The 18,789-nt window shown below is 37.4% G+C and overlaps 1 protein-coding gene across 1 annotated transcript in view; it reads left to right on the plus strand.

Annotated features, from left to right (window-relative positions):
• Positions 1–126: 126 nt before the first annotated feature.
• COL4A3 (collagen, type IV, alpha 3 (Goodpasture antigen)) overlaps positions 127–18,789 on the plus strand; it is a 54,031-nt gene continuing 35,368 nt past the window's right edge. The window contains exons 1-8 of the mRNA XM_010001664.1: positions 127–207; positions 14,914–15,003; positions 15,489–15,533; positions 16,001–16,045; positions 16,341–16,403; positions 17,112–17,165; positions 17,869–17,895; positions 18,509–18,586. Of these exons, the coding sequence (XP_009999966.1) occupies positions 127–207; positions 14,914–15,003; positions 15,489–15,533; positions 16,001–16,045; positions 16,341–16,403; positions 17,112–17,165; positions 17,869–17,895; positions 18,509–18,586 (483 nt within the window). The remainder of the gene's footprint in view (positions 208–14,913; positions 15,004–15,488; positions 15,534–16,000; positions 16,046–16,340; positions 16,404–17,111; positions 17,166–17,868; positions 17,896–18,508; positions 18,587–18,789) is intronic.

Raw genomic sequence — 18,789 nt, forward strand, 5'->3', positions numbered from 1 at the left:
GGCAGGTCTCAGGGCGGCTCGTCCCGCTTCCCCGGCTTCCCGTGAGGGGATGTGGGGCGCTAGGCCTGTCCGGAGGATCCCTCCCGGGAGACCGTGATGTGTTCGGCAGGGACAGAGCTGGCCCGGATGGTCTCTGAGGCAAACACCCTCGGAGCAGCGCTATCGGCGGGACCCCCTGTGCTGCCTTCGGGACAAACGCAGTTTGCGGTTTGTCTTTGAGGTTGAATGATGAGTGTGAATCACCGTTGGGTCGATAGGTCCTCCTACATCATTCTGTAGACTTTGGTGCTCCTTTCTGCTCTGTCTGGTTGCAACACTGTGCGTTCCCAGCTGGGAGAGGAGCAGTCAGCTGTGAGGGTAAATGGGGTAATGTTGCTCTCAGCATTTCAACAGAGAGAAAACACTTAGTCTCAGTATGTTTCTGATCGACACCAGATAGAGGAAACTAACAGATTCAGTACATTTCAAGTCGTTTCTCCAGTAATAGTCAACAGTATTAACTTTTCCTGGCATGTGCCAGTAAAGCTCTAGCACATGAGATAATTCTTTGCTACCTACCAAAACATTTGCAGTTTGCCTTTATAAGGAAAAAAATATCTGATTTTCTACTTTGTTGTTGCCAAAGTAGAGCCCCATTCTGCAGTAATTATCTGAAGTAGATAACTAGTAATAAAGGTTCTTCTACAATATTGCAGCTCTTTCACTCACCCGCTCTGACTAATGTGTCTGGAAACAGCCTAAGCACCTCACTGAACATCTTTTCTTTCATGGTGCTCTAGCCTACTTGCAGTCAAAATTTGATCATTTAACAAAGATCTAATTGATTTATTTGTTATGGAATTAAAATACCTCTTAGTTCTTATGCAGAGCAGAGGTACTAGATCTCTTTGCAAAGTACACGTTTTCTGCTGAGCTGTTTCAGGCTCTGCCTAGACCTGATCCTTAAAATACAGAAGATCAAGAACCTGCCTCTCTCTTCTACCCCGTTTGCTATTCTTTTCCTCTGCTGGTATCTCTCATCCTTTGACCTTGTTGCTCCTAAGAGCACATCATTGTATGTGCTTCTGGGTGGCTGTTAAGTGCAGGCTGCGCTCCAGGAACTCCTCCCTTCCTACTCCCAGGACACACACATTCACACTTTTTCTAAGCCTCTATTCTGGCTGTGTTGATCTTGTCATCCTGTTTCATGTTTTTGTCTACAAAGGAAGGGAGAAGGAGGTAAGTAAGACCCCCACAAGTGGCCCAGTAAAGCATTTTGCTTTTTTGCAGCTTCATTTGCCAGTCTTGCAGAGTCATATGTCTCTAGTTCCTCAGCAGCCTTTCTGCTTAAGGTAAATAATGATGCTCTGAGCTTTCTGGAGTGTTGTCATCACTAGATCCTCGTTTACATTTCAGTCTTAGAGACAGAGTTTAGGTTGGTGGGGAGTTGTCTTCTACAGAAATCTTGCAGTTCAAGTGAAGTTGAACACGATGTGTTGATTTGGTGCTGCTCTGCAGATCTCCAATGTTTCCTGAGAGTAATTTAATCTGGATTTGCAGCATATAACTAAAATCAGTTTAAGATTTAAATATAATTTCTATTCTTGTATAAAATTGCTGATATTTTCAAAAGGAAATAGAACAAAATTTTCTAGGTGATGGAGCCAATAAGGACTTTTTTAAAAGCAGTTTTGTCTAAACTCCTAGTTAGTGGCTACTCTTAATTGATATGAAATAAATGAATAAATCATTGCATATTGGCTGGATTATCCATTGCAAATAAATAGGTATTGTTTGTGTTTTTAAATTGTGCTGTACTTCCATATGAAAATAAATTTATATTGGTCAGCAAGCAATATTTTTTCCAACTGCACAAATCAAAAAATGTTTCAACATAGAGAAGTTTTCAGTGTATGTCTCATACTAACTCAGTAAGTAGTTTATTCCCAAAACCAAACAAAAACAATTATGAATTTGTGCCTGCTGCTGCTTATACCACAAATCTTGGTCCTCACAGCCCTTCACAGAGACTAGACTTCCCTGCCCTTAGGTTGCCTGGACTTCCTGGCACCTGCTAGGGAGTATTATTATCTGCATTCTTGGCCACTGGCATGCTCTAATCACATCTTCTGAAAACTCAGCAGAAGCACCATCTTCCCAAGTCAAAGGCTTTTCAGTTTGCTTGATGTATTCCCTCCAAAATACTGATGTTATAATTCTTTGGATTTTTCCACTGTTCATTTAAACAATTTGAGATGATGATGATGACTATTAATAATAATAATAATAATAATTTCTGAAGAAGCAAGATCTTTCATATGACACATTTCTTTTATTTTTTTTTCTCACAAAAAAAAAAAAATAGCTTTCTCGTTGTTTCCAATTGTTTAACAGCACCTGGAACTGATGCTGTCTTGATACACATGTACAATACAATTCTTCTGAGTGTGTCCTGTGTTTTGATATGATCCATGTACTACTACTTGCAGGTCTTGAAATTACACACTGACCTAAAAATGTTCCCTGAAATTTGCGGTTTCCCATGACACAAATAAGAAAAAAACCTCAGTCAAGTTAATTAGTACTGAATCAATACTGCTTCTTAGTGACATTGATCAATTTTGTGATGGCATCGTGTTGTCATGTGTCCAGGATAAAAGAAGGTTTCTACTTGAGCAACATTACTTGATTGCAAGTTAGCTGCACCTTGTGTTACTGCCTTTTTTTTCTTGCATTATAATACAATTGCAATATTGTGTTCTCTCACAAGATAAAATTAAGTGCTCTATGTTCTGTATTGTCCTCAGTCATTACTCTCTGTATTTTTTTCACCATGTGCTGCTGGCAAAGGAGGAGCAATAACAAACTCAGTGACTGTTAGATTTGAGATCTTTTTTGCACCCCCTTTCTCACTTATGCTTATTGTCTGTGACTAGATGTGACTGTTCATCTTTCCCAACTGATTTCATTTTTCCTAATGTTAGAATTTGCATGCAGATACTTATAAACTAGTCTTCATGCAACATTTTTTTCAGATTATATGCAAACTTTATTGCTATCACAGACATGACTCTGGAAGGAAAAAAATGCAATGTTCTAGCTCAGCCATGACCATCTCCAAGGCTGGGATGCAGGCTGAATTGCTTTGTTTAACTAGGAATCAAAATGTTGGAGGGATGAAGTGTCACAGTGAGGATGTTCTTCTCTGCTGGCCTTTGGAAGCCAGGTTTTTTGTCACAATGGGCAGCTGAGAAGGGAAGATGTGCACCTGAATATACAAAAGAGAGTTCACTGAGCGTGTTAGAAAAACAAGTCCTTTGTGAAGTGTTCTCTTTGATTTGGTTAATACGATCCCAGCTCTGAAGTCAACAGGGGTATTAGTCTGATAACTGGGCCAATTTTATAATAGAATTTTCTGATCCTGATGGCCTCTATAATTAGTTGTAATTCAGCCATCAACTCCATAGAGGAGCAGGCCAGTGTCGCTCTGCTGCAGAGCGATGCTTCTCCTACTGAGCCAGGAGAGTTGGCATAAATTAACAGAGTTGCCCTGATGTTTGTGCATCAAAATTTATGGAGTTCTGCTGTCTAATACCACATGGAAGCTTGCTCTGATTGCCAAGAAATGTTGTGTGCCTATGCATATGCTGCATCATACAACTGAAAGAAGATGAACCTCTTAACGTTATTTTGGTGAACACCTGTGAAAACTGAATGGTTAACATTGTATAGGCTTTTTCTAACAAATCAACAAGGAAAATACACATTTAAGCAAAACTGTAATTATTTTGCTGAGTGAGTATCATTAAAATGGTCAAAGTAGGCAGGCAAACACTGGTTCCTTCTTCATACCTTTGCATTTCATACAGGTATAGCAGCATTTTGTTTTGAGATCTCTGTTAGCAATCTCTTCTGCTATACCTAGAACTGATTTATCCTAACATGTCTGTGAAACAAAATACTTTGCTATTAAGTGCAACTAGTATGAGATGTCCGGTCATCTGTTTTACTGTCACATTCTCACCCTACTGCTTAACAGAGTAATACTAGAAGGCTCAGTGTGTTGGCATGGATTACAGGAGCCTTGGAGAAAGGGAAAATACAAAAAGGCTTTTTTCTGCTTAACTGTTTACAGCCCCAGTCTCTCTCACACACACTGGAAAAAGTTCAATTTTGCCACACTTAGTATATTTTTACTTCTATTTTTATTATTTGTCTTTTTTTGTTTTAATTTAGCAGGTTTGTTATAGGATACTAGTCTCACAGGTTTACAGGTTTTCCATTTGGCCTGGTTCATTTTAACTAGAGCTTTATGCTGCAGTTTTTCACAGATCATTTTGGAGGGAGCTGCAAGGGAAAGTAACCTGCTTTTTCCTCTTTTTTTTTTTTTTTTTTTTTTTTTTTCCCCCCCTCATCTGTGAAATCACAGAGCCTTTCAAAAACAGAAACCAAACATGTACAACAAGCTTTCCCTCAACAAGCTACTGTTGCTTTCATTGCTATTTGCACCACTCAACAGAAGATGCACACCAGGAATTTAATGAATATACAAATATACAGGCCTGAGGAGACAACAATTATAGTGAATACCATTTCCACACTCAACAATTAGGAAGAAAGACTAATTATTTGAGGTAATGCTAATCATATTATAGTAGGCAAGCAAAAACTTACTAGTTAGATGGTGTGGACTCTTTGTTACTAGATTGCTCTTTTAAGATTAATCTCTGTTGGGAAGAAAGATCATGGATGAATAAGCTGATTAAACACCCTTAAGAGTTTGCTACACAAAACAAAATTCTGTGGTCTGAACTGCCTAATCTTTTTTTCCTTGTTGAAAAGAAGAATATTTATTTCTGTTGTTCCCATGTCCTGCTCAATGTCAGGAGGAGAAACCCACAGAGATGGGGTTTATGTGTCTCCTTTGGAGATTTTACCCATCTGAATAAATCATGAACAGTTTGGTCCAGCTTCTGATAGTCCTCACCACAGTGACTTCCACCCTAGTGAGATTATTTGTAGGGTAAGATATCTGTCATTATAAAGACAAGTATCACTTTTTTTCTGTGTTTTAGCAGAAGAAAGACAACCATCATTCACCCTGTTTAAAGAAGGAATAATTCTGTGCCTTCTCTTTATAGGCCAAAAGCAATTAAAGAAACCCAAAATACAGAGATTCAGTCAGGACCCTCAACTTCTACGTTGCCCAAACTGCATCTAACACGCCAGCTCTACTTGCGTAGATGCTGATAATTTTATGTAGCTTCTACAACACAGGCCTTGGAGGTCATCACTAGAGAGCTCACAAACAATTTGAGTTTGTGAAAACTCAAGGGTTGGTTTTTTTCCTCAATTATAACATTTTACCTGTTTATTCTAACCCTTTCCATTCTTGCACTTCCTAACTCTTAACTGAGTGAGTTGGAGAGGAGGGAGGAGCTCCACATAAGTAATTGTACCGTATCTGCTTGGCACCATGGAAATTGTATGTGTAACTACAAGCATGATGACAGAGTGGTGTGCTTTCATGAGAATACTATGAACAGACATATTACAGTAGGTTCTTGGAACCTGCATACAGATAAGTTCATTCAAAGCAAAAAATATATGCTGCACAGTAAGTATATGACCAAAAAAAAGACTTGCAGGGTGTCTTAATTTGTTTTGGTTTGTGCTGTTTGTTTGGTTTTTTTTCCCCCCAAGGACATAATTTATTCCATTTAAACATAGGCAAGAGATTCCAGAAGTTCCATGAAAATTTTGTTCCCATCTGTTTTATGTTGATTTATTTCAGGTTTATGTTATTGCTTGTTCAGTGTGATAGATATCAATAGTTATAATGAAGAGATCTGGCTAACACTACAAAATTGTTATTATACAGATTTCCTACTGAACAAGTTTTGCTTTAAAAACTAAGAAAGTTTTCAAAATGGTTTCAGTCTCTGAAGTAAAAAAGGGTTTTTCAGACACCTGTTCCCATGACATTCTATAAAGTTGTTTAAATGCTCACCTATAGCAGTTTCCTCCATTTCTCTGTACCAGTCATTTACTCTAGCTGGTTTGCAAATACTGTTATAAATGTACGTTTATATTACACAAAAGGATGTACTTCTTCCAAGTGCCTGACAATTTAAAATTAAGGAGGATAGAAAGTAAGGAAATTCTTATCAAGTTGACATAGACACGTGTTGTATGTTCACAATGTGGGATCACAAATTTGGTATCTCTAAGTTAGACAAGAAATCCTGCTTCTGTTAAGTGTTATGAAGGATTTTTCCTATGATCATAAATGTTTAGGTCTTCTGTTCTGCACCTCACACTGAAAGCAGCACATAACCAGTAATACAAGGCCTATGTCACCAAGGAGGGATATTGATTCAGTAGTTATTCCCTAAGCAAGGTTCCCATTACAAGTGTTGAATAAGCTCCATTAAACAACTGCACTGTCTGTAGCGTAACAGTTGTCTTCCACTGTGTCCTTTGAGAGCTGATCTCCCTACATTAGACATTTTTGACCAAGTTGTTTACTAGTAAAAGCTGCAGGTGTATTTCCTTAGAAAGTAAAAATTAAATAATTTTTGTCAGGTACTAGGTATTTGGCTGGTAGGCAAAAGGCTGTGAATTCTGATCACATACATGGCTGTTAACAGGAGTCTTCTAAGGTAGGAATGTCTGGCATCCTTCCAGTTCACAAGTGACTACACAATGTTTCGGGGTTTGGGAACTGACATATTTTCCTTCATCTCATCATCTCCTATTTCTGCTCTATGTTGTCTATACTTACTGAAGGCTTAATAATTTGGTTTTGTTGTACTGGTCCAGCAGTCACTAAAAAAACACAAGTTCTTCGTGGTCTTTGATAATTTTAATGAATTCATGTTTGATGCTTAGAATGCATGAAAAACTTTTAGTATACAGATTGTAATTGTGAGACTGGTATTTTGTTTGGATAGCAATGTTTGAGAGTGAGGGGACTTCATTCTCCAGTACCTTGTACGCTACATGGTGATTTACAGTTGTGCAACAGGAGGAATATGCTGCCAAAGTCATGTATTACTAACCATGTCTAGATAGAATTACTGACAGTGCTAGTCTAGCTAAGCATCCTTAGGTGCATCAAACTCAGAAAAAAGATTTCCCTTATATAGCTGGTTCCACAGTGGAAACTTTTCTGTACAGCTCTGCTGTCAGATCCTCTGCTTGAACAGGCTTGGATGAATTTTCAAAACAACTGTCCCTGAGCTAGGAGCTTTAGCCAGCACCATAGTGTCCTATGGAAAGTGCAGCATTTCACATTTCTCTGCATTATATCTAATATAAATACATGTTAAAGCTAAACTTTCCACTTACTGTAATCATAAAACATTACCCCCACTTTTATTAGATGTAATAGAAAACATGAAGTACAGAACTTTATAGAAATGGGACCTTTGTAGTTTTAAAACATTATATTAACACCAACTATTTGAGCAATATTATTCTCTGTGCTCAGTTGTGGTTTATAGACGCAGCTGGAATGTGTGAAGTGATTGCTCTGCACTGAGACAGCTCAGGAAGAATTCGGAAATCTCAGTGTGTCAGCAGCCCTGAAAATTCATAATCAAGACTCTTAAAGGAACTGGCTCACTGATACATAATTTTTAGTAAGTACTGGAATCTAAGAGAAATTAGAGAAAACTGGAAATCAGCTGATAATTTACTTCTGTTTAGAAAGGACCACTGTGGTGACCTGCATATTTGTAGGTGGCTCAGGATACCATTAATGTGCAGAAAGATGGAAAGAAAAGAAAAAAAAAAAAAGCAGCATCACAGAAAAATAGATATTGTCCAGTAAGTCTTGTTCCTTGTTTTGATGGAGTGATCCTTGAAGTTAAAAGATAAAAACGTAATATTGGGGTAGGTGAGATGCTAATAAAAATAAAGTTTTAGTGAAAAATCAGGCTTACATTTTTAAAAAATGAGCCTAATCAGCTGTGAGAACTACCAATGAAGGAAAGTGATAGCTTCACCTCCCATTTGAGAGAAGACACCTGGGCTATTTTTACTGTCCAGAGTAATTAATGGATATCACTTGCACTGCTTTTATTCATCTTAAAATTCCTCATGTTGCGCAGTCATCTTTAATTTCTGTTAACCACAATTTACTTCTGGAATCAGTGGAGTTCACCCATGAACTTAAAGACCAATTAGGTAAAAAGTGTAAACTTAAGCTCCAGTACAACCAGACTGCTATATTCCTACAGAATACATTTAGTTTCATCTTGGCTTTGATCTGAATGTCTTTATTACTCATCCTATTGCAGTCTTGATGTAGTCTTTGTGTGAAACACAGAGGATATGATACCTGTTGCCTGCAGCAACACACTTTGCTGCCTCTGTCCTGGGTGCGATATTTCTAATATAAATATGTATTTTGAAATCATAGCTGATCTTCTCTGGATCTGGAAAAGCAAGCAAATACTCTGATTTTTCTGTCATCATACACATCATTCCAAGAAGAGATCAATAGAGAAATATTGGCTCATCACCCTCACTGGCTCTTTTTTGTCTGTTCCCCATCTTCCTGTCTTTAAGTCATTCCCAGTATGACTGTACTGCCCCACAAATGTGAGTGACAGGACTTAAAGTCTGTACTGTTGATAGCAAGCCTATCATCATTTGCTTTTTTTCCTTACATTAATGCTTTGTGACGTCATTTTACATATTCAGGTTTGATAACATCCCTACATACATTCTAGACATCTTTTCTATCACTAGCTCTGTTGGCAACGTGCTGTGAGCTAAGATTCTCTCTGATACTCCAAATGAAGTTGCTGAGACTGCAAAGGTAGGAGTTGCAGTGCCATGCAGAATCAGGCTTTGTATAGGTGACAGCATAGTCTGTAGTAAGTTATTTCTTCCTTCTTAGTAATTTCATTGAGGGATTTGGGGAAGGAGAGGACTGGAACTCTTTTTAAATAGATGCTTAAGTCTGTTTCTGAACTGGGGGCAGGGGAAGGTCAGAGCCCCATAGAATCCACTCCCATAGTGTAGGGAGGGCAATCCAGTGCTACAGGTAAGGGTGCACCCACTGAACTGCTGCAGAAAATTTGAGTCAGCATGTACCAATTGTAATTATCTAAAGAACATATAGTATTGGTACTATCACTCAGAACATGATTGAAAGGAGTACTTTTATAAATTACTCCAATAAAGTGTTGTGAGTTTGTTTTGGTTGTGTGTGTGTGGTTTTTGTTTGTTTGTTTTGTTATGGTTTGTTTTGTTGTTTTTTAATTTTGGTTCATCAATGAATTAATTTGACTTGTTATTCATGTCATGATCTGGCTTTGTCCTTTGGCCTAGATTTTTAGATCAAAAATCTAGTGTCATCAACCATATCTAAATATTTGAAATAAATATAGGTGATTATTAGAAATATCATGTAACTGAACAGTGTGCAGTAAACCTGTGGCTTTGCTAATGTGTTTACTTTTATAGATATTATTGTGGGGATTTGAAGTAAAGCATTAATAATTAATATTGAGTTTCATCATTTTATAATTTGGCAATACACTATTGTTTTGTTATGGTCCTTTGATAAAGGAACTGCAGGCATCTTGCAAGGATGTGGAAACATCCAGTAGTATAAGTAAGCAATGATTTTTTGGTTCACAGCTCCTTTACAGAGGGCATAATCTAATCTTGTGTAAAAATCATATGCCAAAACATTTAGTATTATCCAGCTAACTGACTGTGCAATGTAAAATCATCTTTGGTCTTTTCAGTTTAGTTTAAAGTGATATGAGTACACAAAAAGACCTAAATTGATCTGAAAGCTTACTAATGGCAAATTAAACACATTGAGCATTCTGACTTCTTGCAGAACAGAGGCTCTTTTCCTTTGAATAGTTTAATACCCTTGATCTGTTATGTAGCATCAGAAGTTTCTACATGTTTGTGCATTTAACTTCACATGGAATTGTCTGACATTGTAAGTTAAAAGAAAAGCTTTCTTCTGTACCTGCACCTATCATCTTCTGCGTAGATTATACTTATTCATTTGATGATTTATCTAAGTGTGCTGAAAACTGCACTTTGCTTACAAGTACTGTAAAGAATCTGCTTCGACCTTGAGTTTCACAGGTAGAAATAAGGTGCAACTCCGTGGAGGTCTGTAGAATGATAATGGTCAACAACTGGTACTCGGATGATTAGAAGCTGTGGCTGTTTGTCAGGAAAGTTCCCTATGGTCAGCCAGTGTGTGCTGCCAGGCACTCTGAGGAAATCCAGAGAACGTGGGATACTGTAAACATTTTTTTTCTTCAGTAAACAGCACCTTTCCTGGGCTCAGACATGTGTCTATTGAATTTTTAAATTCTAGCTGTCAGATCAGGGGAAGGAAGAGTCTTGTTTAATATGCCAAAGAATTAAGCATTTGATGTTCACAACTCTTTAAAAATCTAGCTTGAAACATCAAGTAATCACCTATTAATCTGTCTATAGAACACAGGCAGACAATAATTTCTTTAGGGATTTGCTTTTCATGGCCAACTTATTCTAATTGTGTTTGATTTTGTAAATGAATGTTTGCATAGCTGTCTTTTGAGGAGTACTCTCTGCATCTATTTTTAATTTAATAGATTATTTCATCTCACCTAACCTCAGCCACCTAGAAGGCAGCTGCTGTCAGTAACTGTCTAGTCCACAGAGAATAGGAAGTACTTGCAGCATCTTATCTCCATCCTAAAAGAGGCACCTAAAGAGACGGGGAGTTGTTCAAAACTAGATGTTAAGTTCCTTCTGTAGGCCATAGAAAGAGACAAACACCATGAACTGTGTAAGAAATGAAGGCAGCCAGCTGATACTGGATACCTCGGGTTTGGATTGAAAAGATAGATGAAATTGATCCTAGCTTGTGGGAAGAAAAGGTGCTTTTTGATTCTGTAAAATGTTTTACCTGAACAGGTTGCTACAGGAAAATTTAAATGTAATGACAATCTGGCATTATCATTTAAAAATGTAATGGAGAACACTTTTGCCCCTCTGTCTTGTGTTTTCTGTTTTTGAGAACACCAATGAAAAGTTACAAACTGGAAACAGTGCTGCTGCTGTATGATGACCAGCTGTAGGGATTAATTCTGTCTTCAAGACCTTAATAGAAATGTCATATCATACCGTCTTAAAGACTTCAATGTTGTAAGAAAAACATTCTTTTATGAACTTTATGCAACTTAGAAAAGTATCTTCATAACCAAGATGTGATATTTGTCACTTTCTTGTTGTCTGCCATGCAGCATAGCATATGTCATTGTGACAAGTAGATACACCAAAGTGGAAGGATAAACTGAAAAACAACACTCTTTTTACAGCAGTAAAGTTGAAAAAGTGATTCGGCAAGAGCTTCAAAAACAGAGAATTGAAGTGTACAAAGAAGGACAATATTTACTCCATGTCTCTTTGAAATACACAGCTTCATTAACCTCTATGATATTTTAGTATGTATACTACTATAGTAATGAAATAAAATAAAATATATAAATATCATGCACTCGACTGAAATAAGTCTATGTGAGTGTAGGAAAGTCCTTTGCAGTTATCCCAGGTAGACTGGGCTAGCTCAGGTACTAAGTGCCTGATAACTGTAGCAGGAACAGGGAACAGAAAGGTTAAGTGCTCTCATAGTTACCAGGATCTCAGAGCTGCAAAGCCCTCTGCTACCACAACTACCTAGTACATGAGCTAGGTGATTTAGTCACACTATCTATCCAGTTACATACTGAATCTCCTTGTTTGTGGGTTTTGTTCCTTTGGGGTTTTTTTTTCACTTAAATGTGGACAATAAAAAACATAGTATATGTTAATAAGGCTCCTTTGGAAAGCCAGACATGCTGGCAGCAGTGGCAGCCCAGTACTTACTGCACAAGTGGGGACACCCCTATGTGAGGGCACTCACTGTCACACATCTTAGCTCAGGAAACCTCCAGAATTAAGAAACATTGAAGTTGAGGATCCTTTATTGTATTAGGTACCATGAGCCACGGTCAGGAAGTGAACACAGCTTGAACAATTAGAAAATTATTAGTTAATTATTATTTTTTTTTAAATCATTCTAATCTAAACCAATGTACATGTTTGTTTTTATAGTCGATTTGTAAAAGAATCATTAATGTTTTGTGTTGTGAGCACGAACTCTTGAATTTTACACTTCATACTGATGTTATAATCTTAGTGGTGTTAGGCTTCTTGGCTTCTTGGCCTTTACCTGAGCTATAAAATTGAATTAGTGCCCTTATCTATCTCTAAAGACAATACAGAGAAATAATGAGCTCTTTCTTGCTGTTCAGAATTGTCTCTCTTCACAGACATTTTTTTAAGTTGTATTATCTGGGAAAGAATTACCTTGCTAAAACCACTGAGCTTTCATTTGCCCCTCACCAAACAACACAATGAGAAAAATAATTGTACTATAAAGTTTGACTTTTTGTTTTTCAGAGCTGTGTATGCAAAGGTAAAAGCCCCTGCTTTTGTGATAGCACAAAAGGTAATAAGGTAAGAACAAATACATTATTCCTTTTTTAAGATTAGTTTATACCTGGAAATTGTCAGTGCATTATTTAATTTGATACAGTGACCAAATTCATTGCTCTATTGTGTGGTGGTGTTCTTGCAGCAGAGTCTACAGAGAGTTGTAAAAGGAGTGCACTACCTTATAAAACAACCTGTTAAAAGAAAAACCTTTGGATGCATTGTTTAACTAAGAAGACTTTTAGATTTCCTTTTTAAAATGTATTCGTTTGTTTACAGTATTGCATGATGCTGAGTGCCAACTACTGAAGTGCCAGCTACTGAAGCACTAGGTCCCTCTCACAAGCTCCTGGCCAGCTCTGACAGATGCCCCTGCCCTGGCAGCAGCTCTCCTGCTATTTCGTAACACCATCCAGGCTCATGTCCAGCGCGTCCCTCCTTCCACCTTTGGGCTTTGTCCCCCTCTGCCCCTTTTCCAGTTCCTGAGGGAAAGCTGCATGCACTGTTATCAGACAGATAAATCCTGCAGAAGAAGACAGGGAATGAGTTTCTGGGTCCTAATCACAAAGCACCTTGCCAGCAGGGAGGGAGCAGCACCGAAGCCATCCAACGCAACAAAGCCGCAGCTCTGGCTGCTGCCAGTAGCAGCTTGGCAGAGGCTCCAAGTGGCTTTTAGACAAACCTGAATTACACAAATGCCAAAAATTCTTTCAAACTCCTGCTTGTAGCTGGAAAAACAACTGATTCACAAATGAAAGGGCCATTATTAAAGAAGTCATGGTTGTAATTCAGGCTGTGGACACAGTGATTGCCATACTAAACCTTATCAGTAGATTCCAGATGTCTGTATGGACTTGGGGTTATGGTTAGTCACACTGACTGACACATCTGGCTGGTAAAGAATTGCTCACAACTTTCCTCCTCTATTTTTATTACCAAGAAAAAATGTAATATTACACCCCAGTAAACACTGCTAGTCTTGCCTTTGGGAAGCTTCATTTCAGTGGTGGAGAAAAGCTGTCCCAAAAAAAGTACATACAGTCATTATTAAAACTTATTTTCCTAAGTGGGAAAGGAGAGTACTCATGCCTTCAGTAAAATCTTATTTTTCATGTTGTTCATTCATCTAACCTGACTTTGTCATAACCAGTAAAACTGAGACCAATAGAAAAATTATTTAAAAACAAGCTGTCCACTTAAAGAGAAATATTAGTAAGAATGAGCAGCTGCAACTTTTCTTCACCAGTTCCCTTTTAAAGCAACTGAGGAACTAGTAGGTAAGAATTAATAATTCTTTACACTGATGAAGGTTTTCGTGCAGCTTTGGAAAGTCAGGACAATTATATTAATCAGTATGTCCTGTTCAGTGTTAGAATTTCTCCAACATGAGAAGCTTCTGATCTTGTTGATCTGTCAAGAAGAAAGTGTGGATAAAGTTGCCTGTGCGTTGCACGGGAGAGTGAAGCTGTCAGGAGAGCGCAGTGCTGCTCTCTAGCCAGAGAACACCCCATCTCTTGCTGCAGTAAAGGGGTATCAAGCTTAAACGGGAAGATCAGGGACTTCTTTCGGTTTCCTGTGAGCTGGTCCCACACCCCCTCCAGTGGCACGTCTTGGTATCGCGTTATCCTGTTTGCCTTTCTTGGGATGCTCCTCGGTGACATAAACGATTTGTTACAACAAAGATGTCACAGACACTTCGTAATGCAATCGTTATTTTGATTTGTGTTAAAATATTCTGGAATTATATATGTTCTTTTAATTCAGAAGCTGTTTAAAATCTGCTGAGTCTGTGGGTAAAGCTATGGGAAAAATTGGCTTTGAGAGAATTTATAACCACACCCTCTCTCTCCTGTGTCATGCTGTGATGTAAAAGATCTTGAATAGGCAGCTCTTCACTGGTGTAAAGTTGAGCATGCTAAATTGCTGCTACCTAAAGAGCTGAAATACCCTTTCTGTGAGTTTCTAGGCTTGGAGAACTTGATTTTAACCAAGATATGACTTGCATCTTAATCGTATTTAACTAAAAAACTGAAAATATACCTTCCATTGTAACTTTGTCTCCTGTATTCTATTTGTATAGTTTTAATCTTCTGTGTTTCCTTTACATGGTTTGATTATTTGATCCTGACCTTAAAATACACATGAAAAAGTAATTAAGTGTCTTAATCTGTGAGACTCAGATTATTATTTTTTAAGATTGTCATATACAGCAAACTTCTGTTGCAACTTTTGTTGCATTTGACTCCCACTGTTTCTTTCATGGCTTGCATAAGGAAAGGTATTGATGGTTTGGATGGTAATACATCTGCTACAGTAGCAGACATACACAGAAGTTAAGAGGGACAGAAACTAATGAGTGCCATAGAAATAACTGATCCAAAGCAGGGTTCATGGATAGTTTAAGAATGTTTTTTTTCTTAATGTTTACAGGGTGAAAAAGGCTTTCCTGGTGTTCCAGGTCCACCTGGTCATAGAGGCTTTCCTGGTCCAGAAGGGCCTCCAGGGCCACGGGGACCAAAGGTAGGTGTGTATGGGAGACAGAGAGAAATTACTGTGCTTGACTGTGAAAGTGAGCTAAGGCTGGGTAGAATCCTCTGTTTTAAAAAATAAATAAATAAATAAAAAAATTAAAAATAAACCAAAACCTATTTGGTGAGGCTTACAGCTGTTTCCTCACAGGGGAGCACTTTCAGGTCTCACAGTTTGAACAGATCCATAGAAACAGCTTTCTCAACATGTTCTGACTTTTATTTTTTTTACCTGTGGTGAGGCATATCCCCCATAAACACTGGAAAGGTGGGTAAGATGCCAAGGTTTATGAAAGTTGTATTAAATGGATGTTTGCTTTAGTGTCTGTAGTAAACTATTGATCAATGGATTGACTGATGTATGCAGGTTTGTATGCATGTATTGGTATTGGTATTTAAAATGTTGCACATCCTGATGATATATATGTGTTTTTTCTCAGTTATACTGAAACACATTGTTTTCCATTTGTGCTGTAGGGTTCTCCGGGTCTCACGGGCTTAGTTGGACCCAAAGGCACACGAGTAAGTGTGTTCTAAACAAGCTTGTATATATTAAATGTCTTGTTAAATGCCAGCTTGGTTCAATAATTCATAAAAAATAAAACAAAAGCATCACCTATGATGTAAAAGTATTTTTAAAATGTATGACACCGAGTATGTATATGCAGTATCTATTTTGTAGAACTTTTGCCTTTTTTGCAACACCTTATGTACAAGGTTCATGCTGTATGTATTTAGTATTGGGGAATGGTATGGAAAAGACTAGAATTCAATGAGAAGTTTTTTCCTGTGAACAAAATCAGTCTATATTAACAGTGCATGAGCTACCATTTTACTTAGTTCACAGTCAGAAGGGTTAAGGAAGTAATGATATTTTGATAGAACTATACTTGCATTAATTTTTCTTATATCTGCCATCAAAAGGAAACCTGCATCCTGAGCTTTTTCTCAATATTTGTAATATTATTCCTCTGCTTTTATATTGTTAGGGAGTCCCAGGAATACCGGGATTTTCAGGTCCCCCAGGCCTTCCAGTAAGTAAAAACAAAACTGATTTAACCATTTATCTCTTGCTACAGTCTTCAGTACACAATTATCCTCCACCCAGTGTGCTCACTCTAGTCTCAACTCCACTATTGTCTCTGCCAATTAGCCTAGAGATAGCAATCATAGCATCAGCACTTCTTACTCGTTGTAATGATTTAAGAACACAGTATAATCTGTCAAGTCTTGTGAAACACTGCTCCAACATAAATTCTTTCTGTGTTGCTGTAGGGGAATATGAATGTGCAAAACCAAAGCCTGTGTCAATTTTGCACTTCTTTTTAGGGTGAACCAGGAGCTGTTGGTCCTCCGGGGCGCCCTGGTGTTCCAGGATGCAATGGCACAAAGGTACAAACCCAGCTGCGTGTTGTGGAGGTTGCTTGGCTGTGCTTAGCAATGACCAAGAAGCTTTCTGAAGTTTTGCCCTGATATATAACAACTTTTATTTGTTTCGGTTTGTGACTTTGTCAACTAGGAAAAATGTGAATTGTGAGGCCAGAGGAAGGAAAGGTTCTGCCTTTGTGTGTGAGAGAGAGTAAATATCCTTTGCAAAAAAAAATTAATTAAGAGTAATATTTGATATTTTGACAGATAACACTTTTTTCATTAAATCCAGAAGACCTAACTAGTTTTGTTCAATCTGTCCTGCTGTTGAAATGGGTTATAGAAGAGATAATAAATTCATTTTGTTTCACCAGTATCTAGCTTGTAGTTGATTCGTAAGTCCTGAAAGCAAAAGAAAAGGCTTATTGTTAAGTTACAGGTTTACTAGTCTATGCTCCCAGCATTGTGAAGGAGGGAGTCAGAGAATGCCTACTACAGAAAATCATACTTTTCTAGTGAAACAGTGAACTGATCTGACACAGCTAATAAAGCCTGGTGTCTGGGATAGAAGTCAAGATACATACAGTCAAGCTTCTGGCAAATATGGTGGTAATGCAGCTCACAATCTTGGTATGATAAATTTAAAAAACTTATTTTTTTAATCACATTTGCTAAAATCAGACCAAATATTACGCAATAATATGCATTAACAGTCAGTCTTACTGCTTCCAGGGCGATCAAGGTTTTCCAGGTTTTCCAGGTAGAAGAGGCCCTCCAGGAGTTCCAGTAGGTGTCTCTGAAATTCATGATTGTTGCATTTCTAGCACATAAAAGCCATTCATTGAAAGTGTAAAGCCTCATATTAGCTGGCTTTGACAACAGTTGAAATATATAGCTGTCTCCATTTTATTAATATGACAGCTGTGTGATAAAGAAACCAAAGTTACAAATAATGCTTTACCTGCTGCAGGTTGGGCCTCAGCTTCTCAGTTAATAAGTATGCAAATTCATTGACTAGTCTTAGCCCTTTAGTGTCTAAAGGAACGATCACGAAAATTTACCATTCACACGTCTAAATGTTTCTAATACATATATTTAATAGATTGCAGTTTCAGTTCGTACCCAAATATTTTTGAGGATATGGCTTAATTAAGTCACTAGAAACCAGGAATTAAACACAGAACTTCTCATTATGGCTGCATTGCTTTAACCTTAGGCTTTGTTTTTTCTCTTTAACAATATATTTTGAAAAGAAATTTCTAAACAACAAATGGAAAAGCAATGCTGATAATGAAGTTCCAAAGCCTTCAAATCTAATAACTTCTAAACATGATTTTTAAGTTACTAGCTCTCCTGATTTATATCTATTTACATCATGTCCATGAAAATAAATCACTTAAAGAGCACCGAGCTTACACAGTATTTAGAGTGTGTCCTTTTGACATTGTCTCTTAATTTTCTGGTTTAATATTATTGTTCTTCTCACTAGGGTGTTGCTGGCATCAAAGGAGAGAAGGTCAGTGATTTACACCATATTACATGAAATATTTATTGGTAGTCAGCAGTGTGTGTGTCTATGTTTCCTGCTAGAAAAGAGTTCTTAACATCTCCATTCATGGGAAACAGGTCTGCTTTCTGGAAGAAGCAACCATGGACTTTGGTGCGTTGTTTGTATTAGTTGCATTTACCCTGAATTATAAAACAGTATATAATATTTTTCTCCCGTTTAATTAATGTTATTGTATGTAATTGATTTAACTCTTTAAAGCACACAAAGAACTTAGCCTCTCCCCCAGACAGCTTATGAGTTCATATGGAAACCTGCAGATGCACTAGAGAGTATTTTAAAGGGTTAAAAAAGTACCCCCAAAAAAATTGAAGGTCAGGACTGTGGGTGAGTAACACAGATATATCTCAAATGAAGACAGCTACTAGCAAAGAACTGGAATGCCTAAGAAAGGTATATTCTGTTTAATAAAATATTTTTTAAAGGTAGACCTAGTCATAGGGGACAGTTGCCATCATTATGCAATTCTAATGTTGCTTATTTTCCTACAAACTGTACAAGATTTGTTCTACTAGAGTTCTACAGCACAACTTTTTATCTTCCCTTTTATCTAACTGTCCAGGGGTACCCTGCAGATGGATATAAGCAAGAGTATGGTGCAAAAGGTGATCCTGGATTGCCAGGAGTACCTGGATTTCAGGTAATTAAGAATAAATAAATAAATAAATAAATGTACATATAAAAATATGTGGGTGTATATTAAAATAATTTGTAGATAATATAAATTATTTTAATGTATTATGTATTTTACATAGATACCAGCTTTTTTTACTATTATCTCACTTATTTCTAAACTGTGAAATAATTCTGTGTCTTCAAGAAATTAATGTAATCTGATTTAAT

Source organism: Chaetura pelagica, unplaced genomic scaffold (assembly GCF_000747805.2).
Source record: "Chaetura pelagica isolate M959 unplaced genomic scaffold, ChaPel_1.0 scaffold207, whole genome shotgun sequence".
Lineage (NCBI taxonomy): Eukaryota > Metazoa > Chordata > Aves > Apodiformes > Apodidae > Chaetura > Chaetura pelagica.